Raw genomic sequence first — 23,391 nt, 5'->3', positions numbered from 1 at the left:
CAAATTGCAGCTTCTGAAAAGAGGCTAAATCTTCCTAAATTGCTTTGGAGATGAAAAATTTGTCGTATGGCAGTGATTTATGACAATATTTTAAAGAAGTTCCACTTCTTTACTCATGCAGGTGAAAATGCTGATGAATCTGTCATGGCAGCTTTATCATTTACTCAGTTCTTCAATATTTCTTTGCAGTTAGTTCACAGTCTCAAAAACTTTGAACACATCAGAGTCAACAAGGAGGGAAATGCTACCTTTAGCCTGGAGATGGAGCTGAAAAACAGCAACAGCAACGTTTACCTGCTCAAGGTGAGGGGGATGAGTTGGGCAGCAGCAGCTTAGAGCAGCCCCTCAAGTGTTCTACAGAAAAGGCTTCAGCTGCCAGGCAGTGGCTGTGAGCAAATAAATGCCTTAAAGTTGTCTGACTTCTGCAGATCCTTGCTTGCTTAGGCAGCAGTGTGGCCGTGGTTTGGTGGGGAAGATCTGTCTTGGTTTGAGAAAGACAGGTGTCTGCTAAGGAAGGCAGAAACTTCCCTTGAAATAAATAAAAATGTAAACCACCCACTCCCCCTGCAAAATATTGTAATCTTGACATTAAGGTGCTTTCAGGCAAAGATAGGGGAATAGTAACAACAGTTCTTTACTAAGGAAATGAAAATAAAAATGCAGTAGTACAAAAAAAGAAAACTTAAGAGAAGAAACAAAAAAACAACCAACAAGCCAGTGTCAGTCAGAATACAACCTGCCAGCCTGTTGGCCAGGGTGTTGGTAGCAGTGTGATTAAGTGGTGGCTGCAGCCCTCCTGGAGTGACAGATGTGCTTCTGCTGCAGCAGTGATCTTACAGAAGGGTGTAGTTTTCCTCTGAAGGTGCAGTGCTGATGTAGATGGGTCTGGTCTCCTCTGGGATCCAGTGGAGAAAGGCTGCTTGTGGTGTTTGGAGTCTCCAAAGAGATCCAGCTGGAGATGCTTGGCTCCTTCCCCTGCTGGAGCATCTGAGCATGGGGTGATGGAATTGTATCAGCCATGCAGTGAGACTCAATGGGCCATGAACAGAAGGGATCCCCTGGAGGGAGGATGGGTCCTGGAGGAGATAAAGAGCACTGCCCCAGTGAGTTTTAACAGATATTAATAGAATAAATTAGAATGCAAGTTACATCTTGCATTGCAAGCCAAGACAATGTCCCTGGGGTTTGTAGATCCAGGTATGGAGCATGCAGTCAGTTACTGACATCCTTGTGTCTTCAGGAAATTCACAGAACAGTTGTGTTGGAAGGGACCTTAAAATTCATCCCACTCCCTGCCTTGAGCAGGGACACCTTCCACCAGCCCAGGCTGCTCCAAACCCATCCAGCCTGGCCTTGGACACTTCCAGGGATCCAGGGGCAGCCACAGCTGATCTGGGCACCTGTGCCAGGGCCTGCCCACCCTCATGAGAAAAAGCCATTTTCTTGTATCTAAACTGACCCTCCTTCAGTTCAGGACCATCACCCCTACAGTGTCTTTAAGGCTGCAGAAATTATGCTGTTCCATATAAATTGTATTCACTTTCTCAAGTGTGTTCTTGCACTGTAACTCCCTCTGGGAAAGAAGATCTCAGAGTTGTAAAACATTCCCTCTACAGTCCCAGGATGGGACTCACAGGTGCTCAGTGCTGTTTTTCTGAAAGATAGGTTTTAGTCAAATTGTGGTTAGAGGCTTTAGTCCAGGGGAAATCAGAATGCCCTGAAGGGGAGGACAGACTAACTTTGAATCTCCTGGAACAAATATATCACATAAAGTCTGTGAGCCACAATTTGGACAATGTAGCCCAAATGTGCTCTAGAAAGTGATGAACTCTCTTGCTCATCCAGCTGTAAGGATACTGAAATCTAAGCCAAGAAAGTGCCTTGTCTTTGTAGCTGCAATAACTGTGTATTAATGAAGCTTTAGACTCTCATGTGGGTAGCCAAGAGCTGTTGTTTTGCTGAGTTTCAGAACCTGGTGGCCTGCTCTGTGCAGGATTCAGTGCCCAGACAGTGCCTGTGTGCTGCAAAGAGCCCTGGGCACTGTGAGATTACTCATTTATATCAACAAGGGGGCTGGAGCACCAACCTGTCCTGATCTCCCCTCTCTCCTCTCTCCTCTCTCCTCTCTCCTCTCTCCTCTCTCCTCTCTCCTCTCTCCTCTCTCCTCTCTCCTCTCTCCTCTCTCCTCTCTCCTCTCTCCTCTCTCCCTCTCCTCTCTCCTCTCTCCTCTCTCCTCTCTCCTCTCTCCTCTCTCCTCTCTCCCCTCTCCTCTCTCCCCTCTCCCTCTCCCTCTCTCTCGTGTCTCTCTCAGGATGGTGAGAGGCTCAGGTACGGGACAGGGGATGAGTACAGGAAGCACTGTCTGAGGAGAGTTGGGAGGAGATATTATTTCACTGTCAATGATGTGCAGCCAGAGGATGCCGGGGTGTACCAGGTCAGGGTGGAGGACGTCCCTGTCTTCTCAACTGAACTGGATGCTCAAGGTGAGGAATTCAGTTTGATGGATGTGATGTGCAATTGTGACAAAAGTTTATTTTTTTGTGCTGGAAAATCGTGTCTAGGAGCAAGTGCAAAGCTCAGGAACTCCTGAGCTCCACAGTGGGCTGGTTTTGTGCTGCCCAGTAAGAGCTTCCTGTCTGGAACAGATGAAAAGGAGCAGGAGTGAAACTGTTTTTCTTTCTGGTTCTGCTTGCACTTCTCCTCACACGTGGATTTCCCAGTCTCTTCTGAGCTGGGCTCCTTCAGAACACCCCCTCATGGGGAGTTCTGTTTATCTCAGTTCTCTGGGTCAGGGAGAAAACTCCAAAGCTCGTTAGGATCTTGTTTCTTGTGTTTATTGGGATGTTATCACAAAACTTGGCAGGTCTCTCCAGACTTTGTACACAAGTTTGAATCACTACAACCTGGCACATTTTTGCTCTGACGGCACAAAATGGCCCCAAACTGTGCAGCCTTTTTATCTTTGTACTTATTCTTATCCAATTAACAATAGACACGTGTATTATTTTTCTTAATGACCCAATGACCCATCACCTGTGTGCTGCACTGTGGCATTTTCTATCCAATCACTGACTACTGCCCAAAAACCTCTAGGAGAAGAACATGGAGAAGAAAGAAGGACAAGAGACAACACTCTAAATCCTCCATCTTGTCTCCTGCTCTCTAAACTAGTTTAAACTCTAAACTTACTTTTTCACCCAGTGACTTAAAAAACTCTCTAATCTACACACTCGCACTTTTAGCTTTTTGTTTTCATGTATCACCATGAAAACATGCCCATAAATTTCATGTTATGTGAAATTCAGTGTTCTCCTGGATGTCAGAGCCAGGCATCATTGACAAGGGCACACACTCTGTGTCTCAGACCCAGGCACAGGAAAGTGATGAAATGTTGAGGTGCTGCATTTGCAGTCCAAGGGAGCAAACCTGAGTCCCAGCACCAGTGTGGCTGTGGGTGATACTCCCTGACATGCCCCATCTCACAGTTTGCTTCTGTAAACTCAGAATAATAACAAACTCAGAATAATAACAAACCCAATCCAAGTATCATGTTACAGGAACACAGCAATAACTACAGACTGGCAGCACATCACTGCTGTGAGGTACAAATGTCTCAGAAAATGATAAAGACAAAAATCTGTTTTTCTGCTTTTCCGCAGAACTGGGCACAGAAGCACACCCGAGTTTTCCCTTTTTCTCAGTAACACGATGCTCAGAGGCACCACAACTTCCTGCTCTTTCCTCCTTCAGCTGAAACAGTTTTCCTTGGAGCCCAGATCCAGCCGTTTCCTTCCCACAGCTCTTGGTTTTCCCCGCAGCCATCCCGGCGCGGTTCCGGCAGCCGCTGTCCGACGTGCGCTGCGCCGAGGCCGCGGACGCGCAGTTCCAGTGTGTGCTGTGCACGCCCTGCCACCAGCCCCTGTGGCTGCACAAGAGCCACCCCCTGCAGAACAGTGCCAAGCACCAGATCTCTGTGACACCTGATGGCCTGAGCCACCAGCTGATTGTGAGGAACGTGGGGCCCTCGGACAGCGGATTGTACACGCTCGACGCGGGACAGGGCTCCTCCAGCGCCTGGCTCCTCGTGGAGTGTGAGTGCTTGGCAGCAGCTTGTTCCCATGGTGTGTTGGCACAAAACATTCTTCTCACTGGCTGCTGGCTCAGGGAGAAGGTGCTCTGATGGGAAAGGAATTGCTGAGCCTCTAATTCCAAAATTAGGGCTGAGAAAACTGGGGGTGTTCAGTGTGGGAAAAACGAGAGTCCAGGGAGACCTTGAAGATCTTTCCAGGGCCTAAAGGGGCTCCAGGAGAGCTGCAGAAGGACTTTGGAAAAGGGATGGAGGGACAGGACAAGGGGGAATGGTTTCCCACTGGCAGAGGGCAGGGTGAGATGGTTGATGCACTGCATGTCCTATTGATTTTCTGCCATTTTGTTCCCCTCTTTTTCTGTAAATTGCAAATCTGCTCCAATGAAACAATGCAACTTCAGATGCCAAAGGAAAGAGGAGACAGGATGAAGGAGAACAGATTGAAAGGGAGACATCTGAGTGGCTGAAAGAAACAATGGCAGACAATGAAAGGGCGAGGAAGCTTCGGCGCCAAGAACAAGCTGCTGCTGAAGATTCTTCCTTTTCCGCATCCTCTGGTGCAGAGAAAAGTGCCTGGTACAGGACAACTCAAGGCAGCAGCCAAGGCAGGGGCCAAGGACACTCCATTGATTCTGATGATGGAAGCCAAAGATTTTTGGGGAAAGAGGGTCTACGCAAAACCCAGATGAACGGAGAGATGGGGTCTGGACAGTTCTCTGGAGCAGGTCTAGATGGAGACTCAGCAGCCAATGGTGGCAGCACCTTTGGACTGAAAGGCTTAGGAGGCAGAAGTGGGTTAAGGGCTGTCCATGGGGTGGACTCTGTGTCAGGTCCTGGTGCTGCAGCAGGAGGGGCAGGTGAATGGAATTCTGTGGGTGGCAGAGGTGAGGGTGTGCTGGGTGCTGTTAACATTGACATGGATGGTGGAGGAGGTTTGGGATCCCAGCATGACAAGGAAGGGAATTCAGGTGATGCCAGCTACAGAGCTGGTTTTGGGGGTGCTGGAAGGTTGGGTGGTGGAAGTTCTGTGCCACATGGACTTGATCCTGATTCAGCTGGAGTGGGAGCCAGTGTGAGTGATCTGTTCAGCAGGACTGGAGCTGGGGGGAATGCTGCAGGTGCTGGAATGGCAGGAGAAATGAGGCCCCACCACGGCAAGGATGGGCATCCCACTGTGGGTGATGTGTATGGAGGCATAAACAGAGAGGGACAAACAGGGACTCCCTATGGCAAGGAGGGCTTGGTACCTCATGCCAGTGGTCAGTTGGGGCAGGCAGGAAGATCTGGCTCACTGCATGGGCCAGGAGGCTTTCCAGGTGGAGATGGGGCTGTACCTGCTGCACATGGCAATTCCACAACAGAAATGGAGGCTTTGTACGGTCCAGATGGTCGGGCACTGGGAACAGGTGCTGGTGGAGCTGGTGGAGCTGGTGCAGGGGGATTTGGAGCTCCCTATGGGAAGGATGGTCTTCCCATTGGAGCAGGCATTGGTGGGGCTGGTGGTGCAGGAGCACTCGGATCTCCCTATGGAAAGGATGGTCTCCCAGCTGGGGCTGGTGGTGCAGGAGCACTTGGAGCTCCCTATGGAAAGGATGGTCTCCCAGCTGGGGCTGGTGGTGCAGGAGGATTTGGAGAGGCTTTGTATGGTCCAGATGGTCGGCCACTTGGAGCAGGTGGTGGTGGTGCTTCTGGTGCAGGGATAGTTGGGGGTTCCTATGGGAAGGATGGACTCCCAGTTGGAGCTGGAGTTGGTGGAGCTGTAGGTGGTGGGTTTGGAGGTGCTGGCTCTCCTTATGGAATGGATGCTTTCCCAGCTGGAGCAGGTGCTGGAGGGCCTGGTGCAGGGGGACTTGGAGCTCCCTATGGGAAGGATGGTCTCCCAGCTGGAGCAGGTGCTGGTGGTGCTGGAGGATTTGGGGAGGCTTTGTATGATGGTCGGCCACTTGGAGCAGGTGTTGGTGATATGGCTGGTGCTGGTGAAGGGGGACTTGGATCTCCACGTGGAAAGGGTGGTCTCCCAGCTGGGGCTGGTTTTGGTGGTCTTGGTGCAGCGGGACTTGGAGCTCCCTATGGGAAGGATGGTCTTCCCATTGGAGCAGGTATTGGTGGGGCTGGTGGTGCAGGGGGAGTTTTGGGTCCCTGTGGAAAGGATGGTCTCCCAGTTGGAGCTGGAGCTGGTGTTGGTGGTTCAGGGGGTCCCTATGGAAAGGATGGTCTCCCAGCTGGAGCAGGAGCTGGTGTTGGTGGTGCAGGGGGAGTTTTGGGTCCCTATGGAAAGGATGGTCTCCCAGTTGGAGCAGGTGCTGGTGTTGGTGGTGCAGGGGGAGTTTTGGGTCCCTATGGAAAGGATGGTCTCCCATTTGGAACTGGTGCTGGTGTTGGTGGTTCAGGGGGAGCTGGGGGTCCCTATGGAAAGGATGGTCTCCCAGTTGGAGCTGGTGTTGGGGGGGGTGTCTATGGAAAGGATGGTCTCCCAGTTGGAGCAGGAGCTGGTGTTGGTGGTGCAGGGGGAGTTTTGGGTCCTTTTGGAAAGGATGGTCTGCCAGTTGGAGCTGGTGTTGGGGGGGCTGGAGCTCCCTATGGAAAGGATGGTCTCCCAGTTGGAACTGGTGCTGGTGTTGGTGGTGCAGGGGCAGCTGGGGGTCCCTATGGAAAGGATGGTCTGCCAGCTGGGACTGGTGTTGGTGGTGCAGGGGGAGTTTTGGGTCCCTATGGAAAGGATGGTCTCCCAGCTGGGGCCGGTGTTGGTGGGGGTGGTGGTGAAGGAGAAGTTGGAGCTCCCTTTGGAAAGGATGGTCTGCCAGCTGGGACTGGTGTTGGTGGTTCAGGGGGTCCCTATGGAAAGGATGGTCTCCCCGTTGGTGGTGTAGGGGCAGCTGGGGGTCCCTATGGAAAGGATGGTCTCCCAGCTGTGGCAGGAGCTGGTGTTGGTGGTGCAGGGGGAGTTTTGGGTCCCTATGGAAAGGATGGTCTCCCAGTTGGAGCAGGTGTTGGTGTTGGTGGTTCAGGGGGTCCCTATGGAAAGGATGGTCTCCCAGCTGGGGCCGGTGTTGGTGGTGCAGAGGGAGTTTTGGGTCCCTATGGAAAGGATGGTCTCCCAGTTGGAGCTGGTGCTGGTGTTGGTGGTGCAGGGGCAGCTGGGGGTCCCTATGGAAAGGATGGTCTCCCAGTTGGAGCAGGAGCTGGTGTTGGTGGTGCAGGGGGAGTTTTGGGTCCCTATGGAAAGGATGGTCTTCCAGCTGGAGCAGGAGCTGGTGTTGGTGGTGCAGGGGGTCCCTATGGAAAGGATGGTCTCCCAGCTGGAGCTGGTGTTGGTGGTGCAGGAGGAGTTTTGGGTCCCTATGGAAAGGATGGTCTCCCAGCTGGAGCAGGAGCTGGTGTTGGTGGTGCAGGAGGAGTTTTGGGTCCCTGTGGAAAGGATGGTCTCCCATTTGGAACTGGTGCTGGTGTTGGTGGTGCAGGGGGAGTTTTGGGTCCCTATGGAAAGGATGGTCTCCCAGCTGTGGCAGGAGCTGCTCATTTTCCTGCTGGGGGTGAGGAAGTGATGGGATCTGGTTGTGGCACGGATGGCACACTGAGCAGAGCTCCAGGATATGCAGGTGGAACAGGAGGAGAAGGCTTTTCCAGGGAAGGCTCTGCACCGTGGGGTGCAGGGTCTGCCTATGGCAAGGACAGAGGTTCAGCTGTAGCCATGGCTGGTGCAGGTGGGGTTGGGAGCTTGGCAGGGGATGAATGGGATTCAGTCCACGTTAAAGAAGGTGGAGGTGGTGCTGGTGGATCACATGGTGAATATGGGCTGGATGCACATCCTGGTAGATCTTTGAGAGGTGAAACTGGAAAGGGCACTCCTGGTGATGTCCCAGGGTCAGGGAACAAAGGCTCAGCTGGTGACAGAGGGTCCCTGTCAGGTCCAGGAGGAGCCAGGGCAGAAGGCAGAGAATTCGAGCAGTTGGGCTCCCTTTATGGCACAAATTCTGCCCTTGGAAAGGCAGGGAGTAAATCCCATGACAGATCTGTTGATGGGAGTGGTTCAAGTGGGCTTGGTCAAGGTCCACTGAGCTATGGCCAGATGTCAGGTCCTTTTGGTGGACCTCCTTCAGCAAATCAGAGAAACCAGGAACCTGACCTGGATCTTAAAGCAAATGATTCCCTGAAGAACACGGAAAGCACAGGACAAAAGAGACGGAGTGTCCTGGATGATCTCAAAGGTACGTGGTTAACTGGTGACTCCTGGTCTTTGCATTTTGATACTCACATCCCTAATCCTGCAAAGAAATGGGATGTTATGGTTCAGATAAACACAACTCTCTGTAGAAATTTGGTTGTCCCGTGATCTGTTCCTAATTCTCCCACTGTTTGATCTTACACAGTTTGCTCTGATCAAACTGCCTGAAAGGCCTAAATTACTTTCTTTGTCTAAATTATCTAAATTAGGTCTCAGCTCTTCATTTGTGCTTCACCTATCATGGAACAGACCAGTTCACAAGCATACCTGTTCCCATAAAGTTTTGAGGACTATCATCATGTTTCTTTGATACTGCTCCAATTCAAAACTGAACATTTCATTTTATTTTTCAAACTGCAAAAACTGTGTTTTGCAAGTTCTGGGAACAATTCTGTGCCTGCTTATATGGGATTATATAATGCAAAGAGCTCTTTTCTCTTGTAACATCAGGAATAATAAGGTGTTGCATAGAGTAAGAGGGGAGTAATGTGTTTGCAGCCATTTGAGTAAGACCTGTGGCTCCACTACCAAGATGATGATGATGATGATGTGAAAATTGTAGGAATGAGAAATTTCAGGTGTATAATCAGAGGGGAATATTCACCTCATGGCATTGTTCACAAGTTAAGAATTATCATTGTAAACCATAAATATAAACAAGGAAGTAAAATCATCAAAATTGGGGTTCAGGGGGAAGGAGTGGGGTGTATATTAGAGAAGGGATTATGATGACAATGGAGAATTTGGGAAGGGAAAGAGGAATACAGGGCTGGAGAACAGTGTCCCTGGGTCTGTTCAGGGGGATGTGTTGGGCAGCCCTGTGTGTGGTCAGTGCAGAGGAAGAGGAGGATGAAGCAGTATATCCACACCCTGGTTTTTCCACTGGCTGTAGAGGGAGCCAAGACAATTAGCACAGACATAAACTAGCAAATCCACAGCTGGATGCTGTGATTTGTGATGAATCCATTGCCCATGAGGTGGATGTTGGGATGCAGTTGACGTTGGGATGGCTGCAGGTCTGGCAGGGCACTGAGTGTACCCAGCTGGTTCACAGCGAGGTGGCAAAAAGCCTCTCCTGCCCAGAGGACTTTTTTTTTTTTTTAAAGCTCTTTTCCCCTCATGTGCATGTGCATTTTCAGCTCCAGGTGTCTCTCTGTAACACAGACTTAGCTTCTTTCCCTCCCTTCACCCTGTTCAGTCCCACGCTGTTACCTCAACAAGCAGCTGGCAACCGTGCGAGTGCTGAAGGGCGAGCCAGCCGAGCTGTCCTGCACTGTCAGCAGGGACAATGTGACAGGAACCTGGTTCAAGGATGGCCTAAAGGTGGGTTCCTCCAGCTTGCTGCTGGCTTTGGCTGGCAATGCTCTGCTCTCTGGCTCTGCTTGCTAAGGGTGTCCTTCCCCCTGACAGTCACCTGCAGTCTGAGTGGGGCCCTGGAAGGGTTCACAGGATCCCAGAGTGGTTTGGGTTGGAAGGGACCTGAAGGATCATCCAGTCCCACCCTGGGCTGAGATAGCTCCCACAAGACCCAAACCCCATCCAGCCTGGCCTTGGACACTTGAAGGGATGGGGCAGCCACAGCTTCTCTAGGCAGCAGAACACCAGAATATTGTCATTAAACATGCATGACATTCATAAGTCTTTTCATCTGCATTTCAAATTGTAGTCTGGCCAGCTTCAGGTTTAGATTGCATCTTTTCCTTTTATTTTTAAAGGAGAGGTCTCTGTCTTTTACTTTGTAGTTAACGAGCATGGATGGAGTCGTCTTTGAAAAGAAAGGTCTTGTCCACAAATTGATCATTAACAAAGCTGAAGATATTCATGCTGGTAAATACAGGTTTGAAGGTGGAGATGTAAAAACTGAAGCTTCAATTTTTGTTGAAGGTGAGTCTCCTCAAACCACCAAGGGAGCATGAGATGGGCTTTACATGTAATATATTTACTCAGAGACATGACATTGGATATCGAGACAACTTTATAATAATGAATTACAAGATAAATGGGAAATGCTTTTTTTACAGGTTGGTTCATTTTGCATTTGTGAATTTAACTAGGGACTCTTCTGTCAGCAGCTCAGATTCTGGGGTGCACAAAATGCTTTATCAGGGTGTCATGCCGCTACCTTCCCAGGAAATGTCTCCTATGGGACACCTTGGGTGCACAGACACACCTGCCTTGCCCCAGGGATTCAGCAACAGCCCTTAGAGGGGCTGCTGGAACTGCTGCTGCTCAGAAGGAAGAGCCAGGGTCCCTGAATGGAGTTCCACAGGGAGCTTTGATTCTGCTGCTTCTCCAGAGGGGTGCAGGGACAGAGAAGCAGGGAGTGAGAGGGTGCAGGGGTTTATAAAGGAAAGGCAGGGGGTGGGGTGGAGCAACAGGGCCAATGATCTGAGGGCTCAGGGGCAGAGCAAGGGGGAAGGGCCAGTGGGATACAAATAATACACATGGGAGGGAAAGGCATGCTGGGGTCGAGACAGCAAGTTACCATAACAGAAAGGTCCTCAGCTGAGGCTTTCCCTTGAAAGGGAGCAAGGTGAGTAAAAGGCTCTGGGCTCTCTCTCCAGGACAGTGGCCACACTGCTGGCTGCCTCGACTGCCCCCACATCAGGGCAGATTCTTCATTCTTGTGGTTAGTGTGTTGCCTAGGAGGAACTTTCTCTAGTGAAAGGACAGTGTGATACCACAAAATGTTGTGATAATTTTCCTGTAGCAAAGGACAACTGACTGAAGGTTCAGATCCACGTATCGTGAGATTCTAAACATTGCTGGCAGCACCATGAGGGGATCCCTTCCCTCCAAGGTGAGCCTTGTCCTCCTTGAATTGTGATTTTTAATCAGCTTGTATTCCCTGCTTAGATCCTCCCCAGGTGGACAAAGTACTCCTCAAGAACCTGACCAGTGTCCCCACGGTGGCCAAGGCTGGGGAGGCGGTGAAGCTGCAGATCCCGTTCAAGGGTCGAGGGCCCATCAGGGCAGCGTGGCTGAAGGACAGGATGGAGCTGGGGGATGACACCAGGATCCGTGTGGACAAGACAGACACCTGCACCACCCTGTCCATCTCCAGCTGCAGCAGGAGGGACTGTGGGGATTACAAAGTCAGGCTCAAGAACGACAGTGGTGTTCTGGAGATCAACCTAAAGCTCGTGGTGATAGGTAAGATGCTGTGACATTCACTGTGGCATTCGCTGTAAAGCTTAGCCAGGGAATCCATTGACAACCTTATTTAGAGTGACTGGGTATTTTGAGAGGAACAAGACTCTGTGTATTGCCCCCAAATCAGGACTGATGGCTGAACATGCTTCTTGCCCTTTAGTACAAGGAAGCACAAACCCAGTTTGGTTTTTCATGGTCTATGCAGCTGAGTTTTGAATGTTCACACACTGTGGGAGATGTGACTGTACACAACATGCAAATGTGAAACAGGATTTTGTCTTGGTTTGAGAAAGACAGGTGTCTGCTAAGGAAGGCAGAAACTGCCCTTGAAATAAATAAAAATGTAAACCACCCACTCCCCCTGCAAAATATTGTAATCTTGACATTAAGGTGCTTTCAGGCAAAGATATGGGAATAGGAATAACAGTTCTTTACTAAGGAAATGAAAATAAAAATGCAGTAGTACAAAATGAAAACTTTAAAAAAACCCCAAAATCCCGAAACAACCAACAAGCCAGTGACAGTCAGAATACAACCTGCCAGCCTGTTGGCCAGGGTGTTGGTAGCAGTGTGATGAAGTGGTGGCTGCAGCCCTCCTGGAGGGACAGATGTGCTTCTGTTGCAGCAGTGATCTTACAGAAGGGTGTAGTTTTCCTCTGAAGGTGCAGTGCTGGTGTAGATGGGTCTGGTCTCCTCTGGGATCCAGTGGAGAAAGGCTGCTTGTGGTGTTTGGAGTCTCCAAAGAGATCCAGGTGGAAATGCTTGGCTCCTTCCCCTGGTGGAGCATCTGAGCATGGGGTGATGGAATTGTATCAGCCATGCAGTGAGACTCAATGGGCCATGAACAGAAGGGATCCCCCTGGAGGGAGGATGGGTCCTGGAGGAGATAAAGAGCACTGTCCCAGTGAGTTTCAGCAGATAGAATACATTCTTTTGGTTACATCTTGCACTGCAACCCAAGACAGATATCAAGGTCCAATTCAGCCTTCCCATAAATGTCTGGGCACCTTTGGGAGACCAGAAATGATGTTTTGCCTGTATTAGCAAGCTGAACTGATGCAATGCTTTATGAGAACAAGGGAGAGCAAGGGCATGGCTTCCCATCTTCTCCATCAAAAGTTTAAAAAGTGCAAATTTGGAAGGGGCAATTCATGTGCCCCACCCTCATCCTACAACTGTACCTGTATTTCATCAGGAACAGTCTCCCAGCTGGTGAGCAAGGGAGTGTCTGCTCCAAACCCAGGAGCAGGTCTGGGTCTGGAGCCAACTGTGTCTCTGTTCATCTTCCCAGACAAGCCACAGGCCCCAGCAGGACCCATAAAAATTGTAGAAAGCTCTGCCAACAACATCACGATCCAGTGGAAGCCCCCAAAGGATGACGGGGGCAAAGCAGTGCAAAGGTACCTCATAGAGAGGCAGCAGGTGGGCAGGAACGACTGGGAGAGCTTGGGAGAAACCCCCAGGAGCTGCAGCACCTTCACCACCAGCAAAGTGGAGGAAGACGTGAGCTACTACTTCAGGGTGAGGGCCGTGAATGCCGAGGGAGTGAGTGATGCGCTGGAGTCGGGGGAAGTCAAGGCTGCTGGTAAAGGTGAGGAGAACTTCTCATCATTCATGATTCAAATTGGGAAATTCATTATCAAAGCTGACATCAAATCAAAGTCACTGCATTGTGGATGTTGCTACAGATCTCAACTTCAGTCTTCACACAAAGCTGTGGAGGTTGCCCAGCAAGAACAGCAGTTTGCTGTAGGCTCACTCTGCTGATGCTGAGCAAGATGTAATTATTCCTTGGTCATGGAATAATTCTGGATTGGAAAGGAAGTTTCATGGAGGAAATGCAAAATGCATCAAGATCAAAGGAAATTTTTCCCAGTGTGCCTGCAAAGTGAGGCCTTTCCTCAACTCCACAGGCAAAGGAGTGTCTCTGTATGTGCAGCACTTCTCAGCATGACCACTCCATTCCCCTCATCTCCAAACAACTGAATATTGTCTTCATCCTTCAAGGAGTTTAATACTAGAACAGGTTTGCCACGAGCACAAATGCAGTACTAGAGAGAGCAATGTTCAGTTCTCATTGTCTTCTTTCTCCATTCTCATTCCCATGGTTCTGTATCCTGAGAGCAAAGAAAATCCATTTTGTTACCAGTTCAGGTTGTTGAAAGCAAGAATGATGCTGCCTGGTCATGTCATGTAGGAATGACACACCCCACTGGCAGAGGAATGGTCAGTCCTGATGACAGCAGGTCTTTTGTGAAATCCAAACTCAGGAACAGAGCCCATGCTGGATTCAGTTTGTGTGGGGAACAGGATACTCAACTTCAGGTCTCAGCCAGGTTTTCAAAGCACATCCGTAGGAATACCTGGGATTGTGTGTAATTTCTTCTGGAAGAAGAAATTTCACACAATTTTATCTACACAATTTTATCTTGCAATAAAACATACATGCTAATAATGAAGCCCTCATCTCTTTGTAGCTTCCCCTGGTGCCCCAGATCCCCCTGAGATCATCAGTGCCAGCAGGGACACCATCACCATATCCTGGAAAGCTCCTTGTAAAACTGGCACTTCCCAAATTATGGGATACATGGTGCAGAAACGCAAGAAGGGCACTGTGACCTGGCTGCCAGTCACCAAGGTGCCTGTCAAAGGTGGGTGCTCTGACTCCTGGAACAGCCTGGGGGATCTGAAAAAGCAAAAGTGTCAGGTTTAGGAGCTGCTTAGGATCTTACACCTTTCACATAAAGGTGGTGATGGGTAACCTTGGAGGTCTTTTCCAACTAAAAGATTCTGGGATTCTGTGGTTCAAGGGCTGTTTGATTTTGAAAGGAATACAGTGAACACATCCCAGAAGATCACGTGCACTTGTGGTGATCACCTAGTGGTGGGGAATCAGTGGCAGGGGAATCAGTGGCAGCTCTTACGGCTCCTAAGAATTTTTCAGTCCATAATTCTGCCTGGACTAAGGCACAACTTTGTTGTGTCACCTTTCCTGATGGGGAACAGCTCCCCTGAGGCAACACATTTCTCTCTGCAGACAAGAAGCTGAAGGTGAGCAGCCTGAAGAAGGGTGTGCAGTACGAGTTCCGCGTGGCTGCTGTCAATGCTGCTGGCACAGGACAGCCCAGTGACCCCTCAGAGGCCGCCTTCGCCCAGGACCCCACCAGTGAGTGCCCTGTGCTCTGCTTTTGGGGTACTGGTGGACAGGAGATGCTCTTAATTCCTCTGTAAAAGTGTGTGGGGACAAGGATCAGTAACTGGGGAATGTTTCACGGCTGAGAATTGGCTGGAGGAAGGAACTGAAGGATTTCCTGTAGGGTGTCCAAGCCAAGGTTTGGCAGATCCCAGTGTGGGTAATGAGCAGTGTGGAGGAACACTCAGGATGGGCTGCAGAGTGTTCTGGAGTGCTGTGGATTTACTGCAGGGCTGGTATGAGCAAGGAGCCAGATCCAGCTCTGAGGAACTGGCACAAAGTGGGGAAGACAGCAGGATGGAAATCCAGTGCACTGCAAGAACGTTGGGGGAATCTCAGGCAGTGACTGGAAAAAGGGAAGAGAAATCCTAGAAAAGTAGTTCAAGTAAAATTTCTCCTTCCAGAATCTCCAGGCCAAGTGCAGGACCTTAAAGTGAGCAGTAGTGACAGCACCAGCGTCACCTTGACGTGGAACAAACCTGAAGTGCAAGATGGGAATGATGTGAAAGGCTACGAGGTGGAGATGAGGCCCTGGAACAGCTCCAGCTGGACCAAGTGCTTCACCCTCCCTGCAGAGAGCACCTGCTGCAGGCTCCAGGGCCTCCAGGCCGGGCAGAAGCTGCTGCTGCGCGTGACGGCCCTCGGCAGCCGCGGCCACGGGGAGCCCCTGGAGATCCAGGCTGGAGCTGGAGCTGCTGCTCCTGGGGGTGAGTCTGGGGCTCTGCCCTGGGAATGGGGCTCTGGTCTGGGAATGGGGCACTGCCCTGGGAATGGGGAACGTCCCTGGGAATGGGGCACTGCCCTGGGAATGGGGCTCTGGTCTGGGAATGGGGAACTTCCCTGGGAATGGGGAACTGCCCTGGGAATGGGGAACTGCCCTGGGAATGGGGAACTTCCCTGGGAATGGGGAACTGCCCTGGGAATGGGGAACTGCCCTGGGAATGGGGAACTGCCCTGGGAATGGGGAACTTGCCTGGGAATGGGGAACTGCCCTGGGAATGGGGCTCTGCCCTGGGAATGGGGAACTTGCCTGGGAATGGGGCACTGCCCTGGGAATGGGGAACTTCCCTGGGAATGGGAAACTCCCCTGGGAATGGGGAACTGCCCTGGGAATGGGGCACTGCCCTGGGAATGGGGCACTGCCCTGGGAATGGGGCTCTGGTCTGGGAATGGGGAACTTCCCTGGGAATGGGGAACTTCCCTGGGAATGGGGCACTGCCCTGGGAATGGGGCTCTGGTCTGGGAATGGGGCACTGCCCTGGGAATGGGGCTCTGCCCTGGGAATGGGGCACAGCCCTGGGAATGGGGAACTTCCCTGGGAATGGGGAACTTCCCTGGGAATGGGGCTCTGGTCTGGGAACGGGGCACTCTCAGGATATGGGATATGGGGTATGGGATGTGGGATATGGGATGTGGGACACTGGGATATGGGATATGGGATGTGGGATATGGGATGTGGGATATGGGATGTGGGATGTGGGGTATGGGATATGGGCTGTGGGATATGGGATATAGGATGTGGGATATGGGATACTGGGATATGGGATATGGGATACTGGGATATGGGATGTGGGATGTGGGATATGGGATGTGGGATGTGGGATATGGGATGTGGGATATGGGATGTGGGATATGGGATGTGGGATATGGGATGTGGGATATGGGATGTGGGATATGGGATGTGGGATATGGGATATGGGATGTGGGATAAGGGATATGGGATGTGGGATACTGGGCTGTGGGATATGGGATGTGGGATATGGGATGTGGGACACTGGGATATGGGATGTGGGATATGGGATGTGGGATGAGCTGTGCTCCTCCTCACCTTGGGGTTATCTGCTCACCCCAGCAGGACAGTCTCAATATTAATTGATATTAGATATGCAGTGCACAGTGCTCAGCTCATTTAGAGACTCCTTTTGATAAAACAACCTCAGAACTCCATTTTCTCCTTGCACTTACATTTTGCCTCCTGTGCAGGGCCACACCACAGTCACCAGACAGAACCCATATGTACTTTACTCCTGCTTGCTCACAATTTTTTATGCTTTTTTGGATACTTTATTTTACTTTTTAACCATTTAGTTTGAAATTTTTCACCATTTTCACTTTTCCATCTTTATTTACAATCTGCAACTCTGTTTTCTTCCTGCTCTTTGGGAACATTGCAGAATTAAAGATATGAGATAATTCTGTGAGGGGTTCCTCTTCCTTAACTTGGATCCTAAGTGAAAATGTCTATGTTGGCATATACCTGGAGACCCCATTTATCAATAAAGTAAATAAAAAATAAAAGAAATCCATCTAAAGCAGGTGTTCATTTCCATACTGGAAACACTAAATACAGTTTAGCACTACTGTATTTGGTATTTCTAAAGCAATACTAAATGCTGTAGTATATTGATGAAAAGAGAAAAGAAAATATTTTTTAGATAAACTGTATTTTTTAGATTGCTAAAAAATGCTATTTTAGATAAACTCTGACAGCTTTCCTGTGGCTACTCCATGCTCTGTATTGCATGTATATTTTATAATTGTCCATTGGAATTTCCTTTTTCCAGACACCATTTAAACACAAAAGATGATCCCTGTGATGCAATAAAGTGTGGCAAAGAGACAATTCCTCTGTGACTGAGACATCACATGAATGCAGAGATTGTTGTGAATGTATTTTTACATCATTTTCCCTTGTTTAGTCATAGTGATAAACAAATAGCAATGAAATTTGAAAGGTGTAAATCTGGGACTGAACCAGGGACGTTTTTCCCACTGTGAATTCCTTACCAGCCTCTCCCAGCTGGAAGAGGCACCAGGGGGTGGAACACCGTGATTGTCATTAGTGACTGCACCAACATCCACCTTTTGGGAGTAATCTTTGTGTTTTCCAGTCTCTCCCAGGTTTCTGATAGATGACACAGTGAAAAGCTTCCTGGTTATAAAAGCAGGGAATCCCATCCAGGTGAAGATTCCCTTTGAGGTGGGTATGCAAGGCTTTGGAGGAATTCCCTGCCTGGTTTTATGATGCACTCAATAGCAGACAGGAAAACTGAGCCACTGGTTTTTTGTCGTGGAATTTTGTCTACAAGTCACTGGGCAAATAATTTGGCCTTTCAGGGTGAGGAAAACACAAGCCAGAATTGAGCTGTCAGTCTTGGCATTGTTGTTTTCTGACAATGTGGTCATTCCTTAACCTCTGCAAACACGGCTCAGTGCTGTCCACCTTGCTTTATCAATGTTATCATCATCTGGTACTGCTCTGTCAGAATTCCCAAATCTGTGATTTCCCTGTGACTCCCTCAGGAGGCCTTGGGGCTGCATTTCCAGCAACACCTGCACTGTGTTTGTCTCACCAAGCAGCAGCACTTGAGCTCTGTGACTCCAGAGCTTGGCAGGCACTGACAGAACTCTGCTGTGAGCTTGGAACAACACATGGAAAGTGTGGGCAGGCTTTGGAAGGGGCTGCCCAGGGAGGTTGGGAGTCCTGTCCAAGGAACAGCTGCATTTGGCACTCAGTGCTTTTAAGGTGGGGATGGGGCATGGGTTAGACTTGATGGTCTTGAAGGTCTTTTCCAGCCTTAATGATTCCATGATCCTGTGAAGTCTGGGATACCAAAGGAGGGTGATGAAGTGTGTGTATTTTCTGGCCTTTCTCCTGATCCTGGGAGAAGAGACCAAAGATGGCACAATGGAAGTAAAGACTAAAAGGATGTTTTTTCTTTCCAAAAATAACAGATTTTTTTATTTTAAAGCAGAAAATACTAACTCCTGAAGTTATCTGTCCTTGATCTGGCATAACTTGTTTGACAGTTCTGAATGCTTTACTGTGATAACAACCTTAAAGGACAAAAAGGAAAAAAATCTTTAAAGAAACTGTAGAGCAGGTCAGGGCTCTCAGATCCATTGTGGGTATTTCTAAACATTACTGTGTCGTGGAGGTACACATTTAGGGTAAGATAATGAAATTAAAGGCATAAGACACAGTCTGGAGCTGAAACAAGTGGCTGTGAGTGGATGTTGTTTCCAGGGATCTCCTGAGACGGTGGTGACCTGGTTAAAGGATGGGCTCCCCCTTCCCAGCCGGGCTGCCGTGAGCACCAAGGATGGAAGTGCCCAGCTGCTGCTCAGGGCAGCTGAGATCACTGACAGCGGCACCTACAGCATCGAGCTCGGGGATGGGCTGGGGAAAAGGGAAACCTTCAGCTTCCAGCTTCAAATTACAGGTAACTCCCTGCCATCCATACAGATCTACCAGGAACTCCAATCCTAGGGAATGAAGGCACTGAGAGCAGCCCTGGGAGAAGGACTTGGGGGTGCTGGTGGGTGAGAGCTGGACATGCCCTGGGCTGATCCCCCAGCATGGGCAGCAGGGCAGGGGGGATTCTGCCCCTCTGCCCCCTCAGGTCAGACCCCACCTGCAGAGCTGCCTCCAGCCCTGGGCTTCCAGCAGCAGAAGGAAATGGAACTGCTGGAGCAATTCAAGGGGAGGCCACAGAGATGCTCCAAGGGCTGGAGCCCCTCTGCTCTGCTGCCAGGCTGGGAGAGCTGGGGCTGTTCCCCTGGAGAAGGCTCTGGGAAGAACCTTAGAACCCCTTCCTGTGCCTGGAGAGGCTCCAAGGGAGCTGGAGAGGGACTTGGGATGAGAGCCTGGAGGAATAGGACAAGGGGGAATGGCTTTCACAGCCAGAGGGCAGGGTTAGATGGGATATTGGGAATGAATTCCTCCCTGTGAGGGTGGCACAGGGTCCCAGAGAAGCTGTGGCTGCCCCATCCCTGGAAGTGTCCAAGGCCAGGTAGGACAGGGCTTGGAAGAACCTGGAATAGTGGAAGGTGTCCCTGCCCATGGCAGGGGGTGGGAGTGCATGAGTTTTAAGTTCCCTTCCCACCCAAAGCAGTCTGGGATTCCATGATTTACTGTGAATAGGCAGAAGGCCACAAACTGAGTTTGGCAGGGTGAGCTCTGATGCAGTTTGGCCGTGCAGACAAAGAGAGAACCAAGGTACAGTTTTCTATGAGATTGTCTGGGCACTTTGTGATCTCACTTGCTCACAGAGCAATCCACTGATGCAAACTGAGTGAGGGAGGTCAGCACAGGCTGTGGGACACAGCACAGCTCTCCCAGCTTCCCCAGGAGGGCTCTGCTGCCCTCCTCTCCCACCAGCAAGTGCAGATATTGTGCAGCAGCAGCTCAGTTCATAGCAAGTGCATTTGTGTGCCTGGAGAAGGAACGGAATTTTGACCAGGATGGTCACTCAGCCCCAGACATACAACAGGTTTTGAGGGTTCTGTGCCACTGTCCCTTACAGCTGTGACATTGTTCCTCCCCTGGCAGATGTCCCTCAGCCCCCTGGAGCCATCCAGCTGGAGGAGAATGTGCCCAACACAGTGACAGTGACCTGGGACCCCTCAGCATCTGAGCAGTGGGAGAAGAACCTTTATTACACTGTCCTGAAACGAGAATCCCAGAAGGGTCTGTGGCATGTGCTGGGGGACCTGATCTACAACAACAAGTTCACCTTCACCAGGGTGGTCCCAGGCAGGGATTATTACTTCAGGGTTGTGGCAAAAAATGACCTGGGAGCCAGTGAGCCATCAGAGACTGTGCAGCCCTGGAGGATCTGGAAAAAAAAGGGTAAAACATTTTCAGGTGTTTCTCTGTGTTGTGTTTTGTTTCTTTCATTGCTTCTAGCACCCCACCCTCAAATGGGTCTCTCCTCCTGGGAATATTCAGTTGCCCAGAACAGGAATGCACAGAGATGCCCTGAGGAATTCCAGCTGGGCAGGGAAGGTTTGTCCTTTTTCTGCAGGGACATTGTGCAGACAGACCCTTCATTCCCAGGCATTATGACATGAAAATTTGCCCCAAAATGAATTCCCAGCAAAGTCTAAGGCTTCAGTATTGTAGAAACCAAAATTTCTGACTTCAGAGTTAAATGTTGGGTAATTCTGAGGAGCAGAAGAGCTTACAATCTATAGGTGAATTTGCAGAATTCTAGACAATGCACAAGCAAACCCCTGCAGACCCTGCAGTGCTGGGAGCAGTATCTGAGTGTGTTTGGTTTATTTTTCACAGCTGAGTTTCGAGTGCAAGCACAGAAGTACAGGGGAGTTAACCAGAACCAGCCCCCGAGGTTCCTGGTGCCACTCAAGTGCCATGTCGTGGTGACAGGCAGCGAGTGTCACATGAGCTGCGCTGTTGGGGGCCATCCCCCCCCCAAAATCAAATGGTACAAGGACAGCAGAGACCTCTCCAGAGATCCCAACTACTTCTGCACCAACGACTTTGGAGTGTGCTCCCTGGTGGTGCTGGGGGTCACCAAGCAGGATGAGGGGGAGTACATGGTGGAAGCCAGCAATGAAATGGGCCGTGCCTTCAGCAAAGCCTTCCTCGCCATCAAAGGTAACTGTCCTAGTTTAGGGCAAATTAGGGAGGAAAACTCCAAATGGGGATTTCCCCAGGGAAATGCCCCTCCTCACTTTCTGGTCCGGGAAAAGAAAAAAAAAAATTCTTTGGAGAGAAGTGGAAAAAGCTGTTTATTTAACAGAAATTGAGTAATATGAAATAATAAAACCTCTTGCTGTTGGATGGGATGGCAAGTCTAGGAAGAAAAGTCCTTTTCATGTGGTGTAGCTCAGTTCACTCAGGTTCTTATCAGTCCCTCCAGCGCTGGAAAGTGCCGAGGCCCAGGCCCTGGTGGGCCACAGGCGTGAGCTCCCGGGGTTTGGCTGGGTGTTCAGTCCAGAGCAGGCTTGCACAGATACAAGCAAAGAAGAAAACAAAGGTCCAGGGAACTCCTCTGCCTCAGCTAGCTAAAACCAACTAAAAGCCAGAGAGAAGCTCTGTCCCGCTGTCTGTCCGTGCTGCAGACACCACAGTCCAGGAGCGAGATGTGTGGGAGTGATGTTTTTCTTTAACACAAACTGCGGCTTCTTCTTCCCCCTCTCTTGCTCTCAAAGCCAGCCTTAAAGGTGCAGAAATTAATATATAACATAAACCAGATGATTGGGGATACCAGTATCATAAAGTCACCCCAGGACAGTAACTCTGCACTGCTGCTTCCCTGCTGGATCAGTCACTGCTGCCCAGGGCCTCAAACACGCTCCCCAAACAGCTCCACCTGCTGAAAAGAATGGTACATTTGGGCTTACTGAATTCCTAATTATGGTACTCGTGATCCAGTACCCAAGAGAACAGAAATGAAAAGGCAGATGGGAGAAACCACTTGATTTCTGCACAAACCAGAGGTTTTGGCTGAGCTTGAGTGAATTTTTTAGAAAGAACAATCCCATCTTCATTAGGTAGGATAATACCAAGATTAGATTTCTCTCCAGTGCAGGAGCTGCAGAATAAAGACCCTGACAAATGTGCTGAGAAACACTGAGAGAACAGCTGATGTTTGGCCAAAGCCAACACAAGGGAGGAAACACAGGGAGGAAAGAGAGGGACATGGTCAGAGCTATTGGGATCCTGATGTGGATGGAAGGGCAGTGGGACAGGCTGGGGACAGACTCTTGGATATACTTATGGAGAAATATTGTTGGTGACTATATCCACTGAAATATCCTTTACTTGGAGTCAGATATTTTTCTTGAAATGCAAATTACCTCACTGGGATTACAGGAGTGGCAAAATGGGTCAGTTAAACCCCTCTCACCCCCTTGCAGACTTTCAGGCCCTGTAACATTTCAGCTCCCCTTCCCAGGGAGCCTTTCAGACTATTCCTGATCTCCCTCACTACAACCCTGAGCTGCTTCTCTCTTACTCTCACTTTCAGACTCCTCCCTGTAGCATGGCCCTGCTGAGGACATCCCTGCATGGCTCCCAGGATGAGAAGGTTTGGCTGAGGACTCCTCCATATGAAGGCTGTGCATTTATGGTCAGATGTTCTTCATAGTCTGAGGACATTATTTTTCAGATCCAGTAATTGTACTTTGAACGTGATGCTGCATTGTCATCAATACTGAGGGGAAAAAGCTTTAAGAGCACTGTATTTTATTTTTTTTAATGATCAGGCTTTCCATGAGACCTTTAAAACACAGCTTAGAAGCTTCACGAACACAGAAGATGAGAGGAAAAATAATTGGCCGAAATGAAACTTTCTGTGGAGAACACAGATGGAAGAGATCATCTTGCCACACCACTCACCCACAACAAGGACATTTCTGGACATCAGGGGTCTCTGGTCCTTTCACATATGTTTTTTCAAGCCAAAACAAGCACCTTGGATCCCATGTGATTCTCTGCAGGTTTCCCAAATCTGGCAGAAGCAGTTCTGCATGTGTTCTACTACCAGTAGCATCTAAATAGATAAATCTAACCCCTAAGTCATTTTGTCTGGGCAGGAGATGAAATCTCAGAGCAGCCTGGCGTGGGGTAGCTGAAATTCCCGGGGTGCTGCACAGGACGGCAGCATCCCCTGGGCCGGGGCACCGGCGCAGCTCCTTGGCTTCGGTCCCAGCACGGATGTCCAGGACCTGCCCCACACCCAGGCTGTGGATAAATCTTGGGGATGCTCCTGGTCCCAGGCACTGGGGGGACAGCGGAGATTCCCCCTTTGCTGGGGGAAAGGGATGCAGTTTTTGGCCAGTGCAGAGGGGAACGGAGGTAGAATTTCCCCCAGCGGCGAGTGGGTTCATTCCTCACCCTGGGAGGTCAGGTCCTTCCCAGGGTCCCACTGTTCTCCAGCACCGGCAGCTGCATTCTCCAGCCTGGAGTTTGTAAACCAGTCAGGT

At 50.0% G+C, this 23,391-nt stretch overlaps 1 protein-coding gene across 26 annotated transcripts in view; it reads left to right on the top strand.

Annotated features, from left to right (window-relative positions):
- IGFN1 (immunoglobulin like and fibronectin type III domain containing 1) overlaps positions 1 to 23,015 on the top strand; it is a 41,263-nt gene extending 18,248 nt beyond the window's left edge. For 2 of the 26 annotated variants that reach the window (XM_058855843.1, XM_058855844.1), the window contains 18 exons: positions 190 to 303; positions 2,312 to 2,483; positions 3,819 to 4,091; positions 4,489 to 6,525; positions 6,574 to 6,948; positions 7,006 to 8,295; positions 9,511 to 9,635; positions 10,055 to 10,196; positions 11,169 to 11,465; positions 12,757 to 13,056; positions 13,943 to 14,116; positions 14,503 to 14,631; positions 15,063 to 15,365; positions 17,550 to 17,638; positions 18,686 to 18,881; positions 19,991 to 20,290; positions 20,732 to 21,058; positions 22,434 to 23,015. In XM_058855843.1, coding sequence (XP_058711826.1) covers positions 190 to 303; positions 2,312 to 2,483; positions 3,819 to 4,091; positions 4,489 to 6,525; positions 6,574 to 6,948; positions 7,006 to 8,295; positions 9,511 to 9,635; positions 10,055 to 10,196; positions 11,169 to 11,465; positions 12,757 to 13,056; positions 13,943 to 14,116; positions 14,503 to 14,631; positions 15,063 to 15,365; positions 17,550 to 17,638; positions 18,686 to 18,881; positions 19,991 to 20,290; positions 20,732 to 21,058; positions 22,434 to 22,447 — 6,657 coding nt within the window. In that variant the 3' untranslated portion in view covers positions 22,448 to 23,015. The other 24 variants (XM_058855864.1, XM_058855857.1, XM_058855856.1 and 21 more) reach the window with 24 other exon arrangements.
- The last annotated feature ends 376 nt before the right edge of the window (positions 23,016 to 23,391 follow it).

The sequence above is a fragment of the Poecile atricapillus genome, chromosome 23 (assembly GCF_030490865.1).
Source record: "Poecile atricapillus isolate bPoeAtr1 chromosome 23, bPoeAtr1.hap1, whole genome shotgun sequence".
NCBI lineage: Eukaryota > Metazoa > Chordata > Aves > Passeriformes > Paridae > Poecile > Poecile atricapillus.
This window is presented reverse-complemented; position numbering and strand designations above follow the sequence as displayed.